Raw genomic sequence first — 19793 nt, forward strand, 5'->3', positions numbered from 1 at the left:
GGGTAGAGCCGGTACCAACAGGCCTGGAGCATCAAAAATGGCGCTCCTGGGCCTAGGCGGTAACAGGCTCACGTTATTTAAGCTGGGAAGGGCAGTAAGAATAGTTCTCGCCCACCCTGGTAACGTCAGGCTGTTGCTGCTTGGTTGGTATCTGGCTGAGATTAAAATGAGGGGAACTCTGCATTTTTTAAACTTATTTATGAAAAAAATGCATAGAATTCCCCTTATTTTTATTCTCAACCAGATACCAACCAAGCAGCAACAGCCTGACGTTACCAGGGTGGGCAAGGACCATTGTTATTGGCCCTCCCCAGCTTAAATAATGCCAGCCTGTTACCGCCTAGGCCCAGGAGCGCCATTTTTGACACTCCGGACCTGTTGTTACCAGCTCTTCCTGGCACCCCTGTTGCGGTGGATACCGGGGTAATAATTGGGGGTGAGCGCTAGCTGTTTTTGGGGCTAATGCTAAGCCCTGGCTTAGTTATGGATTTTGTCATTAAGACGGCTTCCACTACTAAGCCTGAAAATTCAATTTAAAATAAAAATTATTTTATTTTAAAAAACATTCCCCCCACAGCCCTTGTTAGCCATTTTATTAAAAGAAAAAAAGAATCCAGTTCATCCGCCGTGATCCCCTGCATACACGGATCTGAAATGAGAAGAAAAAAGAAACACAGAAAAATAGGTTAGGACATTTCTGGCACTCTCCACTGGGGAGAGCGACCAAAATGCAATGTCTTCCGAAACAGAGAGCCTCCAATTGTTGCAAAACTACAACTCCCAGTATGCCCAGACTGTCTGTCTCCCTGTCTGGGAAGACACTGTCAGAATGGTCTGTTCACATTATACAACGCAATGACGTAATCACTGGGGGTGGAGCTAAACGGACCTGACAGGGAGGTAAGGGGAGCTCCTCTTCTGTATACACTATACACAGCTATCTGTAGATAGCTGTATATTCTGTAAGTTAACTCTTTCCTTGCTGGGCTTGTGCATAGCGCACAGCTCAGCAAGGGGTTAAGTGAGCCAGCAATGTGTATACTGTATACACATTGCAGGCTCACTATAAGTTCTTGCTGGGCAGTAGATATATGACGTATATCTACTGCTCAGCATCAGCTGTTCTCCCAGCTCCCATAGTCCCTGAGTCCCAAAATTCGCATCAGGAGGATCGCAACAGGTGTCAGGAGTGACACTTGCTGCGATCTTTCCTTTACTGAAGGTACTACTGCTCCCAACTTGGAGAACACTCTGCTCTATGCTGGGAGTTGTAGTACCTGTACTAATAGATAGATCGCAGAGGCGGTCATTTTTGACACCTGTTGCGATCTGTCTATTAATGCAGGTACTACAGCTCCCAGCATGTAGCTAAATGTGTGCTCCATATTGGGAGCAGTAGTACCTGCAGTTAATGACAGATCACAGCGGATGTCACTCCTGACACCCACTGAAATTGTCCTGTATAATGTATAGATGTGGCCGGCAGCTCTTCTCTGGTTCCCTGCTGAGAGTTCTTCTGATATTTCCCGCAGAGAGTTGTGATTGGCTGGAACCATCTAGCCAATCACAGCTCTCCGCGGGAAATATTAATTTGTGATGTGAATAACTTCATTAAACACATTATTAACCCCTTAAGGACGCAGCCCATTTTCACCTCTAGGACGAAGCCCTTTTTTGCAAATCTGACCACTGTCACTTTAAACATTAATAATTCTGGAATGCTTTTACTTATCATTCTGATTCTGAGAGTGTTTTTTCGTGACATATTCTACTTTAACATGGTGATAAATTTTTGTGGTAACTTGCATCCTTTCTTGGTGAAAAATCCCCAAATTTGATGAAAAATTAAAAAATTTAGCATTTTTCTAACTTTGAAGCTCTCTGCTTGTAAGGAAAATGGATATTCCAAATACATTTTTTTGGGGATTCACATAAACAATATGTCTACTTTATGATTGCATCATAAAATTGACGAGTTTTTACTTTTGGAAGACACCAGAGGGCTTCAAAGTTCAGCAATTTTCCAATTTTTCACAACATTTTCAAACTCACTATTTTTCAGGGACCAGTTCAGGTTTGAAGTGGATTTGAAGGGTCTTCATATTAGAAATACCCCTTAAATGACCACATTATAAAAACTGCACCCCCAAAGTATTCAAAATGACATTCAGTAAGTGTTTTAACTCTTTAGGTGTTTCACAGGAAAAGCAGCAAAGTGAAGGAGAGAATTCTAAATCTTTATTTTTTACACTCGCATGTTCTTGTAGACTCAATTTTTGAATTTTTACAAGTGGTAAATGGAGAAAATGTATACTTGTATGTGTAACCCAATTTCTCTTGAGTAAGGACATACCTCATATGGCTATGTAAAGTGTTCGGCGGCCGCAGTAGAGGGCTCAGAAACAAATTAGCGACAATGGGATTTTGGAGAGTCTGTTTTTCTGAAATAGTTTTTGGGGGGCATGTCGCATTTAGGAAGCCCCTATGGTGCCAGAACAGCAAAAAAAAAAAAACACATGGCATACCATTTTGAAAACTAGACCCCTTGAGGAAAATAACAAGGAATAAAGTGGGCCTTAATACCCCACAGGTGTTTCACGACTTTTGCATATGTAAAAAAAAAAAAAATATGTCACTAAAATGTTGGTTTTCCCCCAAATTTTACATTGTTTAAAGGGTTAATAGCAGAAAAGACCCCCCAAACTTATTAACCCCATCTCTTCTGAGTATGGAGGTATCCCATAAGTTGACCTGAAGTTCACTGCGGACGAACTACAATACTCAGAAGAGAAGGAGTCATATTTGGCTTTTTGACAGCAAATTTTGCCTGGGGGGGCATGTTGCATTTAGGAAGCCCCTATGGTGCCAGGACAGCAAAAAAAAAACATATGGCATACCATTTTGGAAACTAGACCCCTCACAGAATATAATGAGGGGTACAGTTAGCATTTACCCCCCACTGGTGTCTGACAGATCTTTGGAACAGTGGGCTGTGCAAAATTTTTCATTTTCACGGACCACTGTTTCAAAGATCCGTCAGACACCTGTGGGGTGTAAATTCTCACTGCACCCCTTATTACATTCGTGAGGGGTGTTGTTTCCAAAATGGGGTCACTTGTGGGTGTGTGTTTTTTTTTTTTAGTTTGTCAGAACCGCTGTAACAATCAGCCACCCCTGTGCAAATCATCTCAAATGTACATGGAGCACTCTCCCTTCTGGGCCTTGTTGTGTGCCCCCCAGAGCACTTTGTGCACACACATGGGGTATCTCCGTACTCGGGAGAAATTGCGTTACAAATTTTGGGGGGCGTTTTTCCCTTTTACCTCTTGTGAAAATGAAAAGTATAGGGCAACACCAGCATGTTAGTGTAAAAATGTTTATTTTTTACACTAACATGCTGGTGTAGACCCCAACTGTTCCTTTTCATGAGGGGTAAAAGGAGAAAAAGCCCCCCAAAATTTGTTAGGCAATTTCTCCCGAGTACGGCGATACCCCATATGTGACCCTATACTGTTGCCTTGAAATACAACAGGGCTCCAAAGTGAGAGCACCATGCGCATTTGAGGCCTGAATTAGGGACTTGCATAGGGGTGGACATAGGGGTATTCTATGCCAGCGATTTCCAAACAGGGTGCCTCCAGCTGTTGTAAAACTCCCAGCATGCTTGGACAGTCAATTGCGGTCCAGAAATGCTAAGAGTTTTTGTTTTGCAACAGCTGGAGGCTCCATCTTAGAAACACTGCCGTACAATACGTTTTTCATTTTTATTGGGGAGGGGGGTGGTGGGGGGGGCAGTGTACGTGTGTATATGTAGTGTTTACTCTTTATTTTATGTTAGTGTAGTGTTTTTAGGGTACATTCACACTGGAGGCAGATTACACTGAGTCTCCCGCTAGGAGTTTGAGGTGCGGCGGAAAATTTGCCGCAGCTCAAACTTGAAGCGGGGAACTCACTGTAATCTGCCGCCAGTGTGAATGTAGCCTCTACATTCACATGGGAGGGGGGTCAAAACTACAACTCCCAGCATGCACTGACAGACCATGCATGCTGGGAGTTGTAGTTTTGCAACAGCTGGAGGCACACTGGTTGGAAAACCTTGAGTTAGGTTCTATGTCTCAAGCTGTTGCAAAACTACAACTCCCAGCATGTACTGATTGCGGAAGGGCATGCTGGGAGATGTAGTTATGCAATGGCTGGAGGCACGCAAGTACAACTCCCAGCATGCCAAGACAGCCTTATGCTGTTCCTGAATGCTGGGAGTTGTAGCTTTGCAAGATTTAGAGGGGTTCAGGTTGTAAATCACTGTCCAGTGGTCTCTAAACTATGAACCTCCATATGTTGCAAAACTACAACTCGCAGCATGCCCAGGGAGTTGTGGTTTTGCAACATCTGGAGGGCCACGGTTTAGAGACCACTGTAAACTGTGGCCCTCCGGATGTTGCTAGGCAACAACTCACGTGGCAGGACCCGGATGAATTGCTGCCACCGCCGCACGTGGGGGATCCACGCATGGAGGATCGCGCTCCGGGATCCAGGTAAGGGACCTTCGGCGCTGGTCCCTGGACAGTTCCCCCGTTTTGCCCGAACACCGATAGGTGGGCAAAGCGGGGGAACCGAACTTTAATCCCCCCCCCTCCCCCGATCTGCTATCTGTCGGTGGGTCCGGCCGGCCAATAGCAGGGATAGGAGGGGTGGCACCCCTGCCACCAAACTCCTATCCCTTCAGGGGGATCGAGAGTGTCTCGGACACCCCCCATCCCTCTTATTTTCAGGGTCACCGGGTCACCAGAGACCCGTATGACCCGGAATCGCCAGATCGCAAGTCTGAATTGACCTGCGAATTGCGCCCATCGCGGTCATGGGGGGGCCTAAGGACCCCCCTCGGTGATGTGCCGGGATGCTTTTTGTTAGATAACAGCAGTCATCCCGGCCCGATCACCACTACCAGTGACGCGGCGCTCTCGGAACCCTGCGACGTACACGTACGTCGCCGCGCGCCAAGTGACACTTTGCGGCGCTGTACATGTACATTGCTCGTCGTGAAGGGGTTAAAATACATTACTAATAAAAAGTTTAACAAAATTAATTTTAAAAAATATATTATTTTTACATTTAAATTGCCCCTTTCTACATTTTTATTATTGTTGGCTACGTTTTTAGTTCCCTTCCCGCCCACATAAATTGATTCCTGTTTAAAAATTAACAATTTTTTAATATAAAAAATATACATTTCGTTAAATACAATTTTTTCCATCACTACTGTATTTTTTATTTTTATGGTACCTTACGAAATAAAATAAAAAAGGTATTTCCAACCCTTTTTTGGATCGCTAAAGTAAAAAAAAAAAAATTATAATAAAAACCGCCTGCAAAAATGCCAAAGTTAAAACCCACATAGTTTTTTCACTCCCATTAACGTCTGTGGGAGGAAAAGTCTCAACAAGAGGTCATTTTTGAAAAACTGCCAAGGAGCCAAAAATAGCCGAAAAAAGCCAAAAGGATTAAAAAAAAAACTGAAAAAAAAAAACTGAAAAACGCCAAGTTGATACAGCATTTTGCAGTTTCCTATTGACTTGCAGCGAACAGCTTGCCACAGCGTTTTTTCTCTGAAAAATCGTCGTCCAGCGGAATGGGTGTTTTTTGGGGCCTTTTTGTGTGGAAAACCTCAGTGGAATCCTAGCCTTTCAGAAGCTTAAGGACTATGAAGCGGGCTCACACATGAGGGCTTGTTTTTGCAAGACGGATAGTAAAAAATATATTTATTTTTGGGGGGGGATTGAAAAAAAAAAACACAATTTTGGAAATTTGAGGGTTTAGTTTTTACATTTTACAGTAGACCTGATATGTTATGTTTATTCTGTGGGTCAATACGATTAATATGATATCCATATTTACATTCTTGCTTATTATCATGCTTATTATCTCATGCATACACTTAAAAAACAGTCAAACTTTTTGTGACACAATAATTATGTTAAAAACTGTCATTTGACCCCTATTACTTAAAAAAAAAATTATATACAGGGCTGTATGAGGTCTCATTTTTCATGCTGTGATTTGTAGTTTTTATCTGTACTATATTTGTTTTGATGGAATTTTTTGAACACTTTTTATTAATTTTGTTCCAGACATGATGTGATTCACCCCTTAACGACCACGGACGTAAATGTACGTCCTGGCTTGGCGGTACTTCGCACACCAGGACGTACATTTATGTCCTGTGTATGACCGCGGTGCTCGTGTCATACACGGCAGGTTCCAAGTGCTATCAGCAGCCGGGGACCCGCCAGTAATGGATGACATCCGCGATCGGCCGGTGTCCACCATTAACCCCTCAGATGCCGTGATCAGTACAGATCACGGCATCTGTGGTAATGCGCGCGTTAAAATAGATGATCGGATCGCCTGCAGCGCTGCCACGGTGATCTGATCATCTGTAATGGCAGACAGAGGTCCCCTCGCCTGCCTCTGTCCGTCTCCCGGCGTCTCCTGCTCTGGTCTGAGATCGAGCAGACCAGAGCAGAAGATAGTTTTAGAAAAAGTTTTAGATTTTGTACAAAAATATAAAAGTATCTAGCCATGGGTATCATTTTAATTGTATTGACCCACAGAATACAGAACACATGTAATTTCTAATGTAAAGTGTACAGTGTGAAAACAAAACCCTTCAAAATGTGCAAAATTGTAGTTTTCATTTAAATTTCCTCCCTAAAAAATATTTTTGGGGGGTTCATTACAAAGTAAAAGTGGTCACGCAAAAAACAAGCCCTTACATGGGTCTGTAGATTGAAATCTAAAAGAGTTATGGATTTTAGAAGGAGAGGATGAAAAAACGAAAATGCAAAAATAAAATTGGCTTGGTCCTTAACGTGAAAATGAGCTTTGTCCTTAAGGGGTTAAAAATCAGTAATTCTGGCCTTTAGTATTTTTTTTTTTAATGTTTATGCCTTTCACTGTTCGGGTTATACAGCTTATATTTTAATGTTTCAGACATTTCCGCATCTGTGCATACCAAATATTATTTTTAAATGTTTTTTTTTTTTTTCAAATTTTGGTACCTTTTTTTTTTTTATTGGTAAAGGTGGGGTTATTAAATTAATTTTAAGTCACCATAGGAGAATATTAATAGCAATCATTAGATGCTATGTGTTGTTTAGTGTTATATTATAACATAGTACTAATTAGTGCTATCAGTGATCTTCTAGTACAGCCTTGCTCTGTAAGAGACCTCCAGTGGCCAATTGTGCTCATAAGACCTCGCAAATGCAATGTGAGGGTCAGAGTAGCTCACCCAAACCAACCGGCACCTCCATTTTTATGATAGAAAATAGGATTATAAGGGTTTATAGTGGTTAGTCCCCAGCTGCTGATAGCACCCAGAACTCACCCACTATGAAGAAAGCAAAGCTCCTGCACTCGCTTGATAGTCACGCTGTAAATGTACGGTGCTGGGGTGAAGTTACTCAGTGCAGTGCAGTACATTTACAGCACTTGTTCTTAAGGCGTTAATTGCTAAACTACCCTTTAAAGGGGTATTTCATAATTTTTTTTTATTTGACTATGCTACAGGGGCTGTAAAGTTAGTGTAGTTTATAATATAGTTTCTGTACCTGTGTTTTTGACAGTTGGTTTTGCAATTCTTATGTGATCTTTGCCCCGATGTTGATTTTTAACAGCATACAAAATGAGTGTCGTCTCAGGTTTTCCCATGTTGCAGTGTGGCCCGAAACATTACATCACTAGTCAGGGGATGAAAGGGAGCCTGTCTGCTTTAAAGGGTGGAGTGACCGCTGGGTGGGGGCGAGATCATTCTGCAAGGAATTGTAGTTTCGAAACAGCTGGGGGCACCCTGGTTACAAAACTCTGGTCTATTGTTTACAGCACAACATGGGCGGCAGCTCAGGTCTGCTTTAATGGGTGGGGTGGCTGATGTGTTTGAGGGAGAAAAGTGACCTCCCACCTACAAACAAGAGATCATGGGACTTATAATTGGTTGGAGGGAACTCGAGCAGAAAATAGTCATTTCACAAATACATAGCCTCAGCATTATGAAAACCTCACAACATAGCCATTTAGATTCAAGACAAGCACAGATCCTTCCTAAGCATGTCCATTACTGTCTGGCAGGTAAGTACTAAAATCACCTTTTGGTGGGTAACCACTTTAACTTACAGGGTAGCTACTTACTTAGGATAGTAATAGAGGCATCTTCTTCCTCCAAAACAATGACACCTTTGACCATAGACTACACATGGTATTGCAGGTCATTTCACTTCAATAAGTCACAATACCAGATACAGTCCACAGACACAAGTGGTTCTGATTTGGTTAAAAATGACTGTTTATTTGTAAATATGCACAAACAAAAGTATTTACAGTAAAACCTCTTCAAAAAGACGACCACCAAGTATTTACAGTAAAACCTCTTTAAAAAGACGACCACCAAAAATTGCTTTAACATACCGTATCTTCTTCTATGAGGGTAGTCTTCTGAAATATTATGGCCACTATACATAATGTATGGTGGACAGAAAATATGTCAAAAAAATCGGGTGGATTTTTTTTGGAGAAGTTTTACTGTATCTTAATTTATTACTTTAGGTCTTTCTTAATTTATTATTTTTTTTTAATTCATTTCAGAAGTTTTCAGAATTCTTAGTGTCATTATTATGTTCCTTCTTACTTTGTCATTTTTCCATATCATTTTTCCTAGGTCAATGTTAAGCTTTTTTTCTTCTTGTTCAGAGTCTTCAAATGTCCCCACAATTGTTGCATTCACTGTAGGAAATGTAGTTCCATACCACACCATGTTATTTGCTAATTTCCACTCTGAAAGCACTTTCCTTTCCTTACTAAAGTAAACAGATTTACCGGACTTATCAATGTTAACAATGTCGCCCATAAGCTTAGACACCTGTTTAAAAGCAAAAATGTTGTGAGACGTTAGACAGAAATTTTAGTGATGAAAATTCTTCAAATGTGCAAAGTAAAAATAGACAACATTGTCATTAAACAAAACAAGTGGTTACTATATAAACAAGGGGCAGTTTGGCAACTACGTGTTACGGCAAAGGCCAGAGGGAAAAACAGAAAAGTTCACGCTTTTTGAGGCGACTTTCTCTATCTCCACCTTTTTTAGTACATGGGACGTGATCAATCAACATGAATGTCAAATCTATTTCCGTATGTCCCGCCTCAATAAAATGTTTTGGCACCGGCAAATCTATACGTTTTTTACGTATGGAGTACCGGTGCTGATTGAGGCGGGTACGGAAATCTAGGGTGGTCTCGCCAACATATAGCAATTGACAAGGGCAAATAAGGACATAGATTAAATAACTAGATTTACATGTTAAATAAAATTTCAATTTGTACTCTTTTTTTGTTTTGGGATGTTGGAAGACCGAACCCTTAGTCATACGTGAGCAATTTATGCACGTTCTACATGGGAAGGAGCCTTTTTGCGCCACAGTTAGGTACCGTTGTCGATCGCCTTTGTTGCCAGACACGTCGGCTTTCACCAACCTGTCTCGCAAGTTGGGCGATCTACAATATGACATTAAGGGAGAAATCTGGAATTCTGGAATATTGGTATAACATTTCTGTATTATGGACCAATGTTTGCGGATTACTCTAGCAATGTTATTAGAGGCTATATTATAGGTGGAAATAAAGCTGACCCGAGAGGGCTTAGTCGTTTTTTCTGTTGGAAGGCCAGGGCACTTTGTTCACTTTTTCTAAGTAATTCTGTAGGGTAACCTCTATCCAAGAAATTAGATGACATTTCATTAAGTGCTGGTTTAATCCTATCCTCTATCCCTATGACACAACGTACTCGGGTCATCTGGCTAGAGGGAAGGGAACGAATCATTGGACGGGGGTGGTGGCTGTCATACCTGAGGACTGAGTTTGAATCTGTCGGTTTAATGTAAAGGTCAGTAACCAACCTTTCACCTTCGACTATGCCAAAACATTTTATTGAGGCGGGACATACGGAAACAGATTTGAGATTCATGTTGATTGATCACGTCCCATGTACTAAAAAAGGTGGAGATAGAGAATGTCGCCTCAAAAAGCATGAACTTTTCTGGATTTACGAACTTGGCACTCTACGACCACTTGGGTTAAATGTAGATTTTTCAGTAACTCCAGCTATTTACCATGCCTAATTGTCAACCTTATTTAATGGATACTTGTTGTAATATAAAATTTATTAAGTTTTGATTATTAAGTAAATCTCTTTTCTCTTGCCTTTTAGATTGTTTTTACTCTATTGAGGATGGCTGTGACTCACTGGGCTACACTGACATATTGCTGTTGTATCTTTGTTATACAGATGTGATTATAATATTTAATGTGATGTATGTTTATTAATACCATTAAAATAATGATTGAAGACATAGAGATTCTGGCATTTGACGATTCAAACTAGGGGTCACTCTTGCTCTAGTTGTGTGACGCTTTGTGTGCACATTTTTTTGTGTGTGCATACTGCGTCATACACACAGTAATATACCCACAGGATTTGTATATTAATTTATCTTTTATTAACTTATGATAGTTGTTGTACGCTATAGACATGCAGGCATGGATATGGTGCGCATCGTGTGTACCATTGGCATGCCAGCTGCTTAACACACTCTTGTGTTGATGCTGGGGTACGCGGCACTCTTAAAGTGCATCGCGTCCCCAGCATACACATTCTTTCACTTCATTTATTTCCATTTTACATCTCATCATCACATTTTTACCACAAATACTTTCATATATTTATTCACTATACTTCTTTTCACAGACTATACAACACTTTATATATACACTAGTATGTAGATATATTGGTTGCATTTTCACTTCAATGTGTTTTATATTTTCCACTCCTATACACATTTTGTTTATGCACTTTATACATTTATATAGATTTATACATTATCACTATACATTTTTATTATTTTCCTCATCCTTATTTATCACATTATTTTGTATACACACTCGCATGATTATTATTCACTTTACTTATACACTTTCACATAGTACACATTTATGTTCTACCCCAATTTTTTACTAACTATACATATTATACATAGTAATACTATGGTGAACGTCTATGCCAGTTATTTTTCCCTTAATATAGATGGCTGCCGAGAACCCGCACTTATACTGTGCAAGCGCGCGCCTCAGTATTGTCACTGAGACCCGCGACCTCATTGCGCATGACCGCATCAAGTAGACATGCCGATTACATGACACAGACGCGAGACGCGCAGTTGTCACGTGACTCCGGCATCTGGAAGTCACAATGGAGAAAGCGCTTATACGGTATGAACTATACATATATGCCAGTTACATCCCGGTGAGTCATAAACAACCCGCCCCCTCAATGATGTTTTTAATTAATGCACCTGCACGTTTATTAACTGTATGATGTAATTTTTAGGGTGTTTGTACACTTATGTATTTTTATTTATTGAATTGGATAAATGCACCTTACTGTGAATGCTATATATTAATATGATGATTTTGATCACTGTGTATTTAATGATTTTTATGGAGTTTGCACTAATTGTATTTGATGATTATTTGATTGTTGACCTGATATATACCCACTTTGGTATCCATTGTGTTATGCTTGAGAAAGGCAGTGTGATACTGCTGAAACGTTGTATCTGGATATGGGAAAATAAAACCGCACTTTACTTGAACTTTAACTGGTGTGCTGCCTAAAAATCGACTTTGGGTATTCACTATACAGTCTGCGACTGGGACTGTCTACCTTGGCCTGCACCCACCTACTGTCTACTCCGGTGTGCTGTCTCTGTGCTTTGTTGTGTATCTATCCATCTATCTATCTAGCAACAGGAGAATACAGCAGCACACTGCTAGCACAAAGATAGATAAAGATATAGATAAAACATGAGTATATAGATAAAACATGAGTATATAGATAGAACATGAAAAGCTATACAGCTGTAATGCAATAAATGAAGATATGAAACTATGAAATTATGAGGTACTTAGCTTGCAAATTTGGCGCCAAATAGCGTGGACCGTCCCACCACGGTAAGGTGACCTCATTTTGGGACGGACCCTACACTATGAATATGCCTCTGTGTGAACAGTACAGCAGGCATGCAAGGTCTGAAACATCCAAGGCACCTTATATACACCTGATAGAGGTGGGTGGGGTTCAAGAGCCAACATGGAGGTAGCCACTCCCCCGTATGTGTAATACAACCAAAGAATAAGTTGGCCAGCACTATTTATTCCAAACTATTGTATAGACCTGGCATACAGGTGCAGGCTGCTGGTCTAAATATACAGCAACAGGAGAATACAGCAGCACACTGCTAGCACAAAGATATAGATAAAACATGAGTGTATAGATAAAACATGAGTGTTACGCTGAGCGCTCCGGGTCCCTGCTCCTCCCCGGAGCGCTCACGGCGTCTCTCTCTCTGCATCACCCCGATCAGACCGGCAGACCGGGAGCGCTGCACTGACATTGCCGGCGGGGATGCGATTCGCATAGCGGGACGCGCCCGCTCGCGAATCGCATCCCAAGTCACTTACCCGTCCCGGTCCCCGGCTGTCATGTGCTGGCGCGCGGCTCCGCTCTCTAGGGCGCGCGCGCGCCAGCTCTCAATGATTGGTGCCTGGCCCAATCAGCCTAATTAGCTTCCACCTGCTCCCTGGCTATAATACCTCACTTCCCCTGCACACCCTTGCCGGATCTTGTTGCCTTGTGCCAGTGAAAGCGTTTAGTGTTGTCCAAAGCTTGTGTTTCCAGATCTCCTGCTATCCACATTGACTACGAACCTTGCCGCCTGCCCCGACCTTCTGCTACGTCTGACCTTGCCTCTGCCTAGTCCTTCTGTCCCACGCCTTCTCAGCAGTCAGCGAGGTTGAGCCGTTGCCAGTGGATACGACCTGGTTGCTACCGCCGCAGCAAGACCATCCCGCTTTGCGACGGGCTCTGGTGAATGCCAGTAGCATCTTAGAACCGGTCCACCGACACGGTCCACGCCAATCCCTCGCTGACACAGAGGATCCACATCCAGCTAGCCGAATCGTGACAGTAGATCCGGCCATGGATCCCGCTGAGGTGCCGCTGCCAAGTCTCGCTGACCTTCCCACGGTGGTCGCCCAGCAATCGCACAAATTGCCCAACAAGGACAGCAGCTGTCGCAGCTGACCGCCACGTTACAGCAACTTCTGCCACTGCTACAGCAGCAACCATCTCCTCCGCCAGCTCCTGCACCTCCTCCGCAGCGAGTGGCCGCTCCTAGCCTCCGCTTGTCCCTGCCGGACAAGTTTGATGGGGACTCCCGACTCTGCTGTGGATTCTTATCTCAATGTTCCCTGCATATGGAGATGTTGTCGGACCAATTTCCTTCAGAACGGTCTACGGTGGCGTTCGTACTGAGTCTTCTATCTGGAAAGGCTTTGTCTTGGGCCACACCGCTCTGGGACCACAATGATCCTACCACAGCCACAGTCCAGTCCTTCTTCACTGAAGTCCGTAGTGTCTTCGAGGAACCAGCCCGAGCTTCTTCTGCCGAGACTGCCCTGCTGAACCTGGTCCAGGGTAATTTTCAGTAGGCGAGTACGCCATCCAATTTCGTACTCTCGCTTCCGAATTATCTTGGAATAACGAGGCTCTCTGCCCGACCTTTAAAAAAGGCCTATCCAGTAACATCAAGGATGTGCTGGCCGCACGAGAGATTCCTGCCAACCTGCAAGAACTTATCCATTTGGTCACCCGCATTGACATGCGTTTTTCTGAGAGACACCAGGAGCTCCGCCAGGAAAAAGACCTAGATCTCTGGGCACCTCTCCCACAGTATCCTTTGCAATCTACGCCTGTGCCTCCCGCCGAGAAGGCTATGCAAGTGTATCGATCTCGCCTGACCCAGGAAGAGAGGACTCGCCGTAGGGAAGAAAATCTTTGTCTTTACTGCGCCAGTACCGAACATTTCTTGGTGGATTGCCCTATTCGTCCTCCACGTCTGGGAAACGCACGCACGCACCCAGCTCACGTGGGTGTGGCGTCTCTTGGTACGAAGTCTACTTCTCCACGTTTCACGGTGCCCGTGCGGATTTCTCCTTCTGCCAACTCCTCCCTCTCAGCCGTGGCCTGCTTGGACTCTGGTGCCTCTGGAAATTTTATTCTGGACTCTTTGGTGAATAAGTTCTGCATCCCGGTGACCCGTCTCGTCAAGCCGCTCTACATTTCCTCGGTCAACAGAGTTAAATTGGATTGCACCGTGCGTTACCGCACAAAACCCCTCTTAATGTGCATTGGACCCCATCACGAAAAGATTGAATTGTTCGTCCTTCCCAACTGCACCTCTGAAGTCCTCCTCGGTCTGCCATGGCTCCAGCATCATTCTCCCACCCTTGACTGGACCACCGGGGAGATCAAGAATTGGGGCCCTGCTTGCCGCAAGAAATGCCTTACCCCTGCTCCCAGTCCCGTCTGTCGGACCTCAGTGTCTCCTCCTGTGCCTAGCCTCCCCAAGGCCTATCTGGACTGTGCTGTGCCTCCTCATAGCCCCCGTCCTGGTGACACTCTGCCCCGTGACAAGCTTCACCCTCTGCCCCCCCTCCCCATTCCCACTTCTTCTGAACTACCTGCCGCTGGTATAGCTACCCAGAATTTCTTTTTTCAGAAGGAGACTCAAGAGGCATCCCCTATGTTGTCGTTTTTTTTTGAAGGGACAAGGAGACAAAAAGAGGGGGAGACCTAAGGGGGGGGTACTGTTACGCCGAGCGCTCCGGGTCCCTGCTCCTCCCCGGAGCGCTCACGGCGTCTCTCTCTCTGCAGCGCCCCGGTCAGACCCGCTGACCGGGAGCGCTGCACTGACATTGCCGGCGAAGATGCGATTCGCATAGCGGGACGCGCCCGCTCGCGAATTGCATCCCAAGTCACTTACCCGTCCCCGGCTGTCCTGTGCTGGCACACGCGGCTCCGCTCTCTAGGGCGCGCGCGCCAGCTCTCTAAGATTTAAAGGGCCAGTGCATCAATGATTGGTGCCTGGCCCAATCAGCCTAATTAGCTTCCACCTGCTCCCTGGCTATAATACCTCACTTCCCCTGCACTCCCTTGCCGGATCTTGTTGCCTTGTTCCAGTGAAAGCGTTTAGTGTTGTCCAGAGCCTGTGTTTACAGATCTTCTGCTATCCACATTGACTACGAACCTTGCCGCCTGCCCCGACCTTCTGCTACGTCTGACCTTGCCTCTGCCTAGTCCTTCTGTCCCACGCCTTCTCAGCAGTCAGCGAGGTTGAGCCGTTGCCAGTGGATACGACCTGGTTGCTACCGCCGCAGCAAGACCATCCCGCTTTGCGGCGGGCTCTGGTGAATACAAGTAGCATCTTAGAACCGGTCCACCGACACGGTCCACGCCAATCCCTCGCTGACACAGAGGATCCACATCCAGCTAGCCGAATCGTGACAATGAGTATATAGATAGAACATGAAAAGCTATACAGTTGTAGTGCAAAAAATGAAAATATGCTGCTGCATTCTCCTGTTGCTGTATATTTAGCCCAGCAGCCAGCACCTGTAGGCCAGGTCTATACAATAGTTTGGAATCAAATAGTGCTGGCCAACTTATTGTTTGGTTGTATGTATCTATCTATCTATATCTATATATCTATCTATCTCTATCTATATCTATCTATATCTTTCTCTATCTATCTATATCTATATATCTATATATCTCTATCTATCTCTTTCTCTATCTATATCTATCTATCTCATATCTATCTCATATCTATCTAATATCTATCTATCTATCTAAAGCAAAGAAGTTGTCCCACAGCACTCCAAAATGGTGGATAACAAAGTGTTTATTGCCTCATGGTAGGATACAACGTTTCGACCGTCACCACGGTCTTTTTCAAGCATGCAATGTGACACACACTTCCCATTTTTATATGGGTTACATACAGATTACAATCAGTGAACAATAAAGCAGAATAAGTGAAATACATAACAGTGTTGATGCAAAAAACATATGAAAAAACATATCACAGTGAGTACTGTGTCTGGCGCAAAGGTAATAAAGTGACAGCATTGCTGTACATTATATACATAAGTGTCTCATGTCGTGTACAGTGTTAAAGACATAATTGTAGTGCAGGTGCATGGTTAAAAGCAATCAAGGGGAAATTCTAATGATCAAACACTCACCCATCTGGAGTCAGTGGCGGCCATTACCTACAGCCGTGTGTATACACGACTGTACAGGATTCCGCAGACTAGACAGGAGCACAGCCAATCACAGGAGGGCGTATGGCGCTGCTATGCAACACCGCTGTGTCGCACGGTCCGCGCACACTCGCTGTGCTTCCGGATACCGTGTGCGCCATGTTGCTAGAGGGCAGATAGTTCAGTACCATTTGAGTTTGTAGATTTTATTGGTACTGGGGTGTTGAAAATGTGGGCCCTTATCCATGCGGTTACAGTTAATGCAACTTCGGCATGGATAACTCCCCTTGTTTTGTGTGCCAAAATAGCGTTGTCGCCCACCCACACCCTTCGAGACATCTGTTTTCACTAGTCTGTCTCTGAGGTTGGGGGGGCGACGATATGACATCAAAGGGTGGTTCTGGAATTCTTCCACTTGGGGAAAACTGTTTTTGAGGATATGCCAGTGTCGATTAATTATTCTCTCTATAGAGGTGGATCTGTCATTATAGGTGGAAACAAAGCTGATACATTTGTTGGGTTCCTTGGCCATGGGTGGTTGTAGAAGTGTCTCACGTTGCAGGGTTAGAACTTCGTGTTTGCTCCTCTCTGTCAGTGCTTTGGGGTACCCTCTTTGTGTGAAGTTGTTGATCATTTTGTTGAGGGTGGGTTCTATTTTGTCATCAGTATTTACTATGCGTCATGCCCTGAGCATCTGACTTTTAGGGAGAGATTTTACCATTGGGCGTGGATGGTGGCTGTTGTAGTGCAAGATGGAGTTACTGTCTGTGGTTTTGACAAATAGGTCTGTGTTCAATTTACCATCATGGATTGTCACGAGTGTATCTAGAAATTGGACTGCATGTTTGGAGTGTGTGAGAGTGAATTTAATATGATCGTTGATGTTGTTCAGATATGTCAAAAAATCTTGTAGTTGGTCGACCGTGCCCGTCCAAATGAGGAAGACGTCATCTATGTATCTCCACCACGCCAGCACATGGCTGGCATGGTGGGACACATAGACGAACGCCTCCTCCAGTTCTGTCATGACCAAATTTGCGTAACTGGGCACCATGTTGGTCCCCATGGCGGTCCCAGACCTCTGTAGGTAAAAGCAGTCGTTAAATGTAAAGTAATTGCATTGTAGAACCAATTCCAGCAACTGCAGGATAAATGAAATCTGTGTGAGAGAGAAGTCAGTGGAAATCACTTTATGTATGGTCCGAATACCTAGGTCATGTGGGATTGAAGTATAAAGACTTGTGACATCTAAAGATGCCAGTATGCTGTCATGTGGTACTGAAACTTGTTGAATTTTTCGAAGGAAATCAGATGTGTCTTGGATATATGATTTAGCCTTATGAACGTATGGGCGAAGGATTTGATCAAGGAAGATGGATATGTTGCTGGTGAGTGAGTCCCTCCCAGAGACTATCGGTCTCCCGGGAGGGTCCACCAGACTTTTATGTATTTTTGGGAGAAAATATATCATCTGTGTCTTAGGGTTCAAAACTGTTAGAAAATTGAACAGGGGGCGGTCTATGGTTTGTGTGGTTAGAGCATCTACCAAGACAGTGGTGATCCTCCTCTGCAAGTCAAATTTCGGATCCTTGTGAAGTGGAGCATAGGTACTACCGTCCCCCAGCTGTCGTAATGCTTCGGCTATGCATTTTGAACGGTCCATAATTACTACCGCTCCCCCCTTGTCAGCCGGTTTGATGATCAAATTATGACTATGGACCAGTTTGTCTATAGCCAGGAGTTGTTCATGGGGGATGTTGTGGGATGAGTGGGTATTGTTGGTATGACGTAACTTGTCTATCTCTCTTTTAATCAATGTGTACAGAGTGTCAATGGCTGGTACCTGTATCTGTGGTGAAAAATTACTTGGTATAGATAAAGTGTAGTCAAATGCACGGAACTGAACATGATTAACAACATCAGTAACATTGACATTCTGCTGTGCATGATTATTTAGAAACCAAACGCGTAATTTGAGTTTCCTAAAAAATTGAATAAGGCCCAACTCTAGCTGAAACCAATTTGTATGGTTCATGGGGCAGAAACTTAAACCATTAGCAAGTAACATGCATTGAGTGTCTGTCAAAGAAATGGAAGAATATTTACCACTGTTTTTTCAGAGGTTTCATTTTCTGTTGTGGATTCTTCGCTCCTCGGCTTCTGGTTCTTGAGGGGTCGCTTCCATTTGTGGCCTCCCCTTCTGGTGGGTCGTGCTGTTGAGTCTGTCGCACCCCTAAAAAATGGGGTGCAATGGGTGGACTTGGTGTAGCTTCATTAAGATGCGTATTCTGGCGAGAGGTGCTCGGCTGTTCACGCGGTTTCCTGGTTCTCCTTGAACTTGTGGAGACCGTACCCCAGTTGTAGACACGTCCATTTTGGTAATCTTGTGAATCCCGGAACCATTTATGACGTTTAGTATTCTCCTGTTCAGTTTTAAGTTTAGCCAGAAATTGAGTTTGTTTAGACTGTAATTTTGAAAACTCCTCACTTGTTAGTGTGGTTCCCAAGGAGGATTCCAGGGTTTTGACTTTTTCGCTGGTTACCACAATGTCTTTTTGCAAGAATTCTATGTTCAGGATTAAGACATCTAAGGCGAACTTGTTGGCAATGCTCTCAAACTTGATGCGAAAATCCCGGTCCCCTTTGTATGCGTTATCTGGTGGTGTCACCCGCATCCCTCGGGGGATCTTCTGGGACTTGTAGTATTCGCTGAGGGTTGTAAGGTGTAACTTTAAAGAGAGCAATCTCTTGGTCTCGAACTCCTATTACCTCAGAGACAGACTAGTGAAAACAGATGTCTCGAAGGGTGTGGGTGGGCGACAACGCTATTTTGGCACACAAAACAAGAGGAGTTATCCATGCCGAAGTTGCATTAACTGTAACCGCATGGATAAGGGCCCACATTTTCAACACCCCAGTACCAATAAAATCTACAAACTCAAATGGTACTTAACATACACCTCTGAATACGTGGTGTATGTGCTCACCTGCCCATGCCCCCTACTTTATGTAGGTGAAACCACACTTGAATTTTGTACGTGATTGAACCAGCACAGGTACTCCATCCGGAAAAAACGGCTAGATTTACCTGTGTCTAAACATTTTACTGAAGCTGGACACCAAGAACACGAACTTAGATTTACTCTACTGGACCATGTACCAGTACCCAAAAGGGGAGGCGACAGAGTGAGCATACTCAAGCGTTGTGCACTACGCTGGATCCATGAACTGGGCAGTCTTCGCCCTCATGGACTCAACGTAGATTTTACAGTCACTGCCGGTATTTATAAATTATCTAGATGACCTGTCGAATACTGACTTTGTGTGTATACATTGTGTGACGCACCATAATTTTCTTAAGTTGTATTTTTCTCTGATTTTGTATATACGTTATATTTACTCTGATTTTGTTTCATGCAGATTTCCCGGGGAAACCTAGATCAAGCACCACCATCTACCTCCATCAAGCCCGTGTACTGCTACACCTCTCTGCCAGGGCACAGCCAACCAGGACAAAGGACACAGGTGTCATTTTTCTGCCTGCTGCTTTACATCTTCCAATAGCACAGACCATTAGTTGCCTG

The 19793-nt window shown here is 43.8% G+C and overlaps 1 protein-coding gene across 1 annotated transcript in view; it reads right to left on the reverse strand.

Annotated features, from left to right (window-relative positions):
• The window catches only part of LOC130356551 (extracellular calcium-sensing receptor-like), a 137960-nt gene that overhangs the window by 73295 nt on the left and 44872 nt on the right, over window positions 1-19793 (reverse strand). Inside the window, exon 3 of the mRNA XM_056558634.1 lies at window positions 8684-8914. Coding sequence (XP_056414609.1) covers window positions 8684-8914 — 231 coding nt within the window. The remainder of the gene's footprint in view (window positions 1-8683; window positions 8915-19793) is intronic.

This window comes from Hyla sarda, chromosome 1, assembly GCF_029499605.1.
Source record: "Hyla sarda isolate aHylSar1 chromosome 1, aHylSar1.hap1, whole genome shotgun sequence".
Taxonomy (NCBI): domain Eukaryota; kingdom Metazoa; phylum Chordata; class Amphibia; order Anura; family Hylidae; genus Hyla; species Hyla sarda.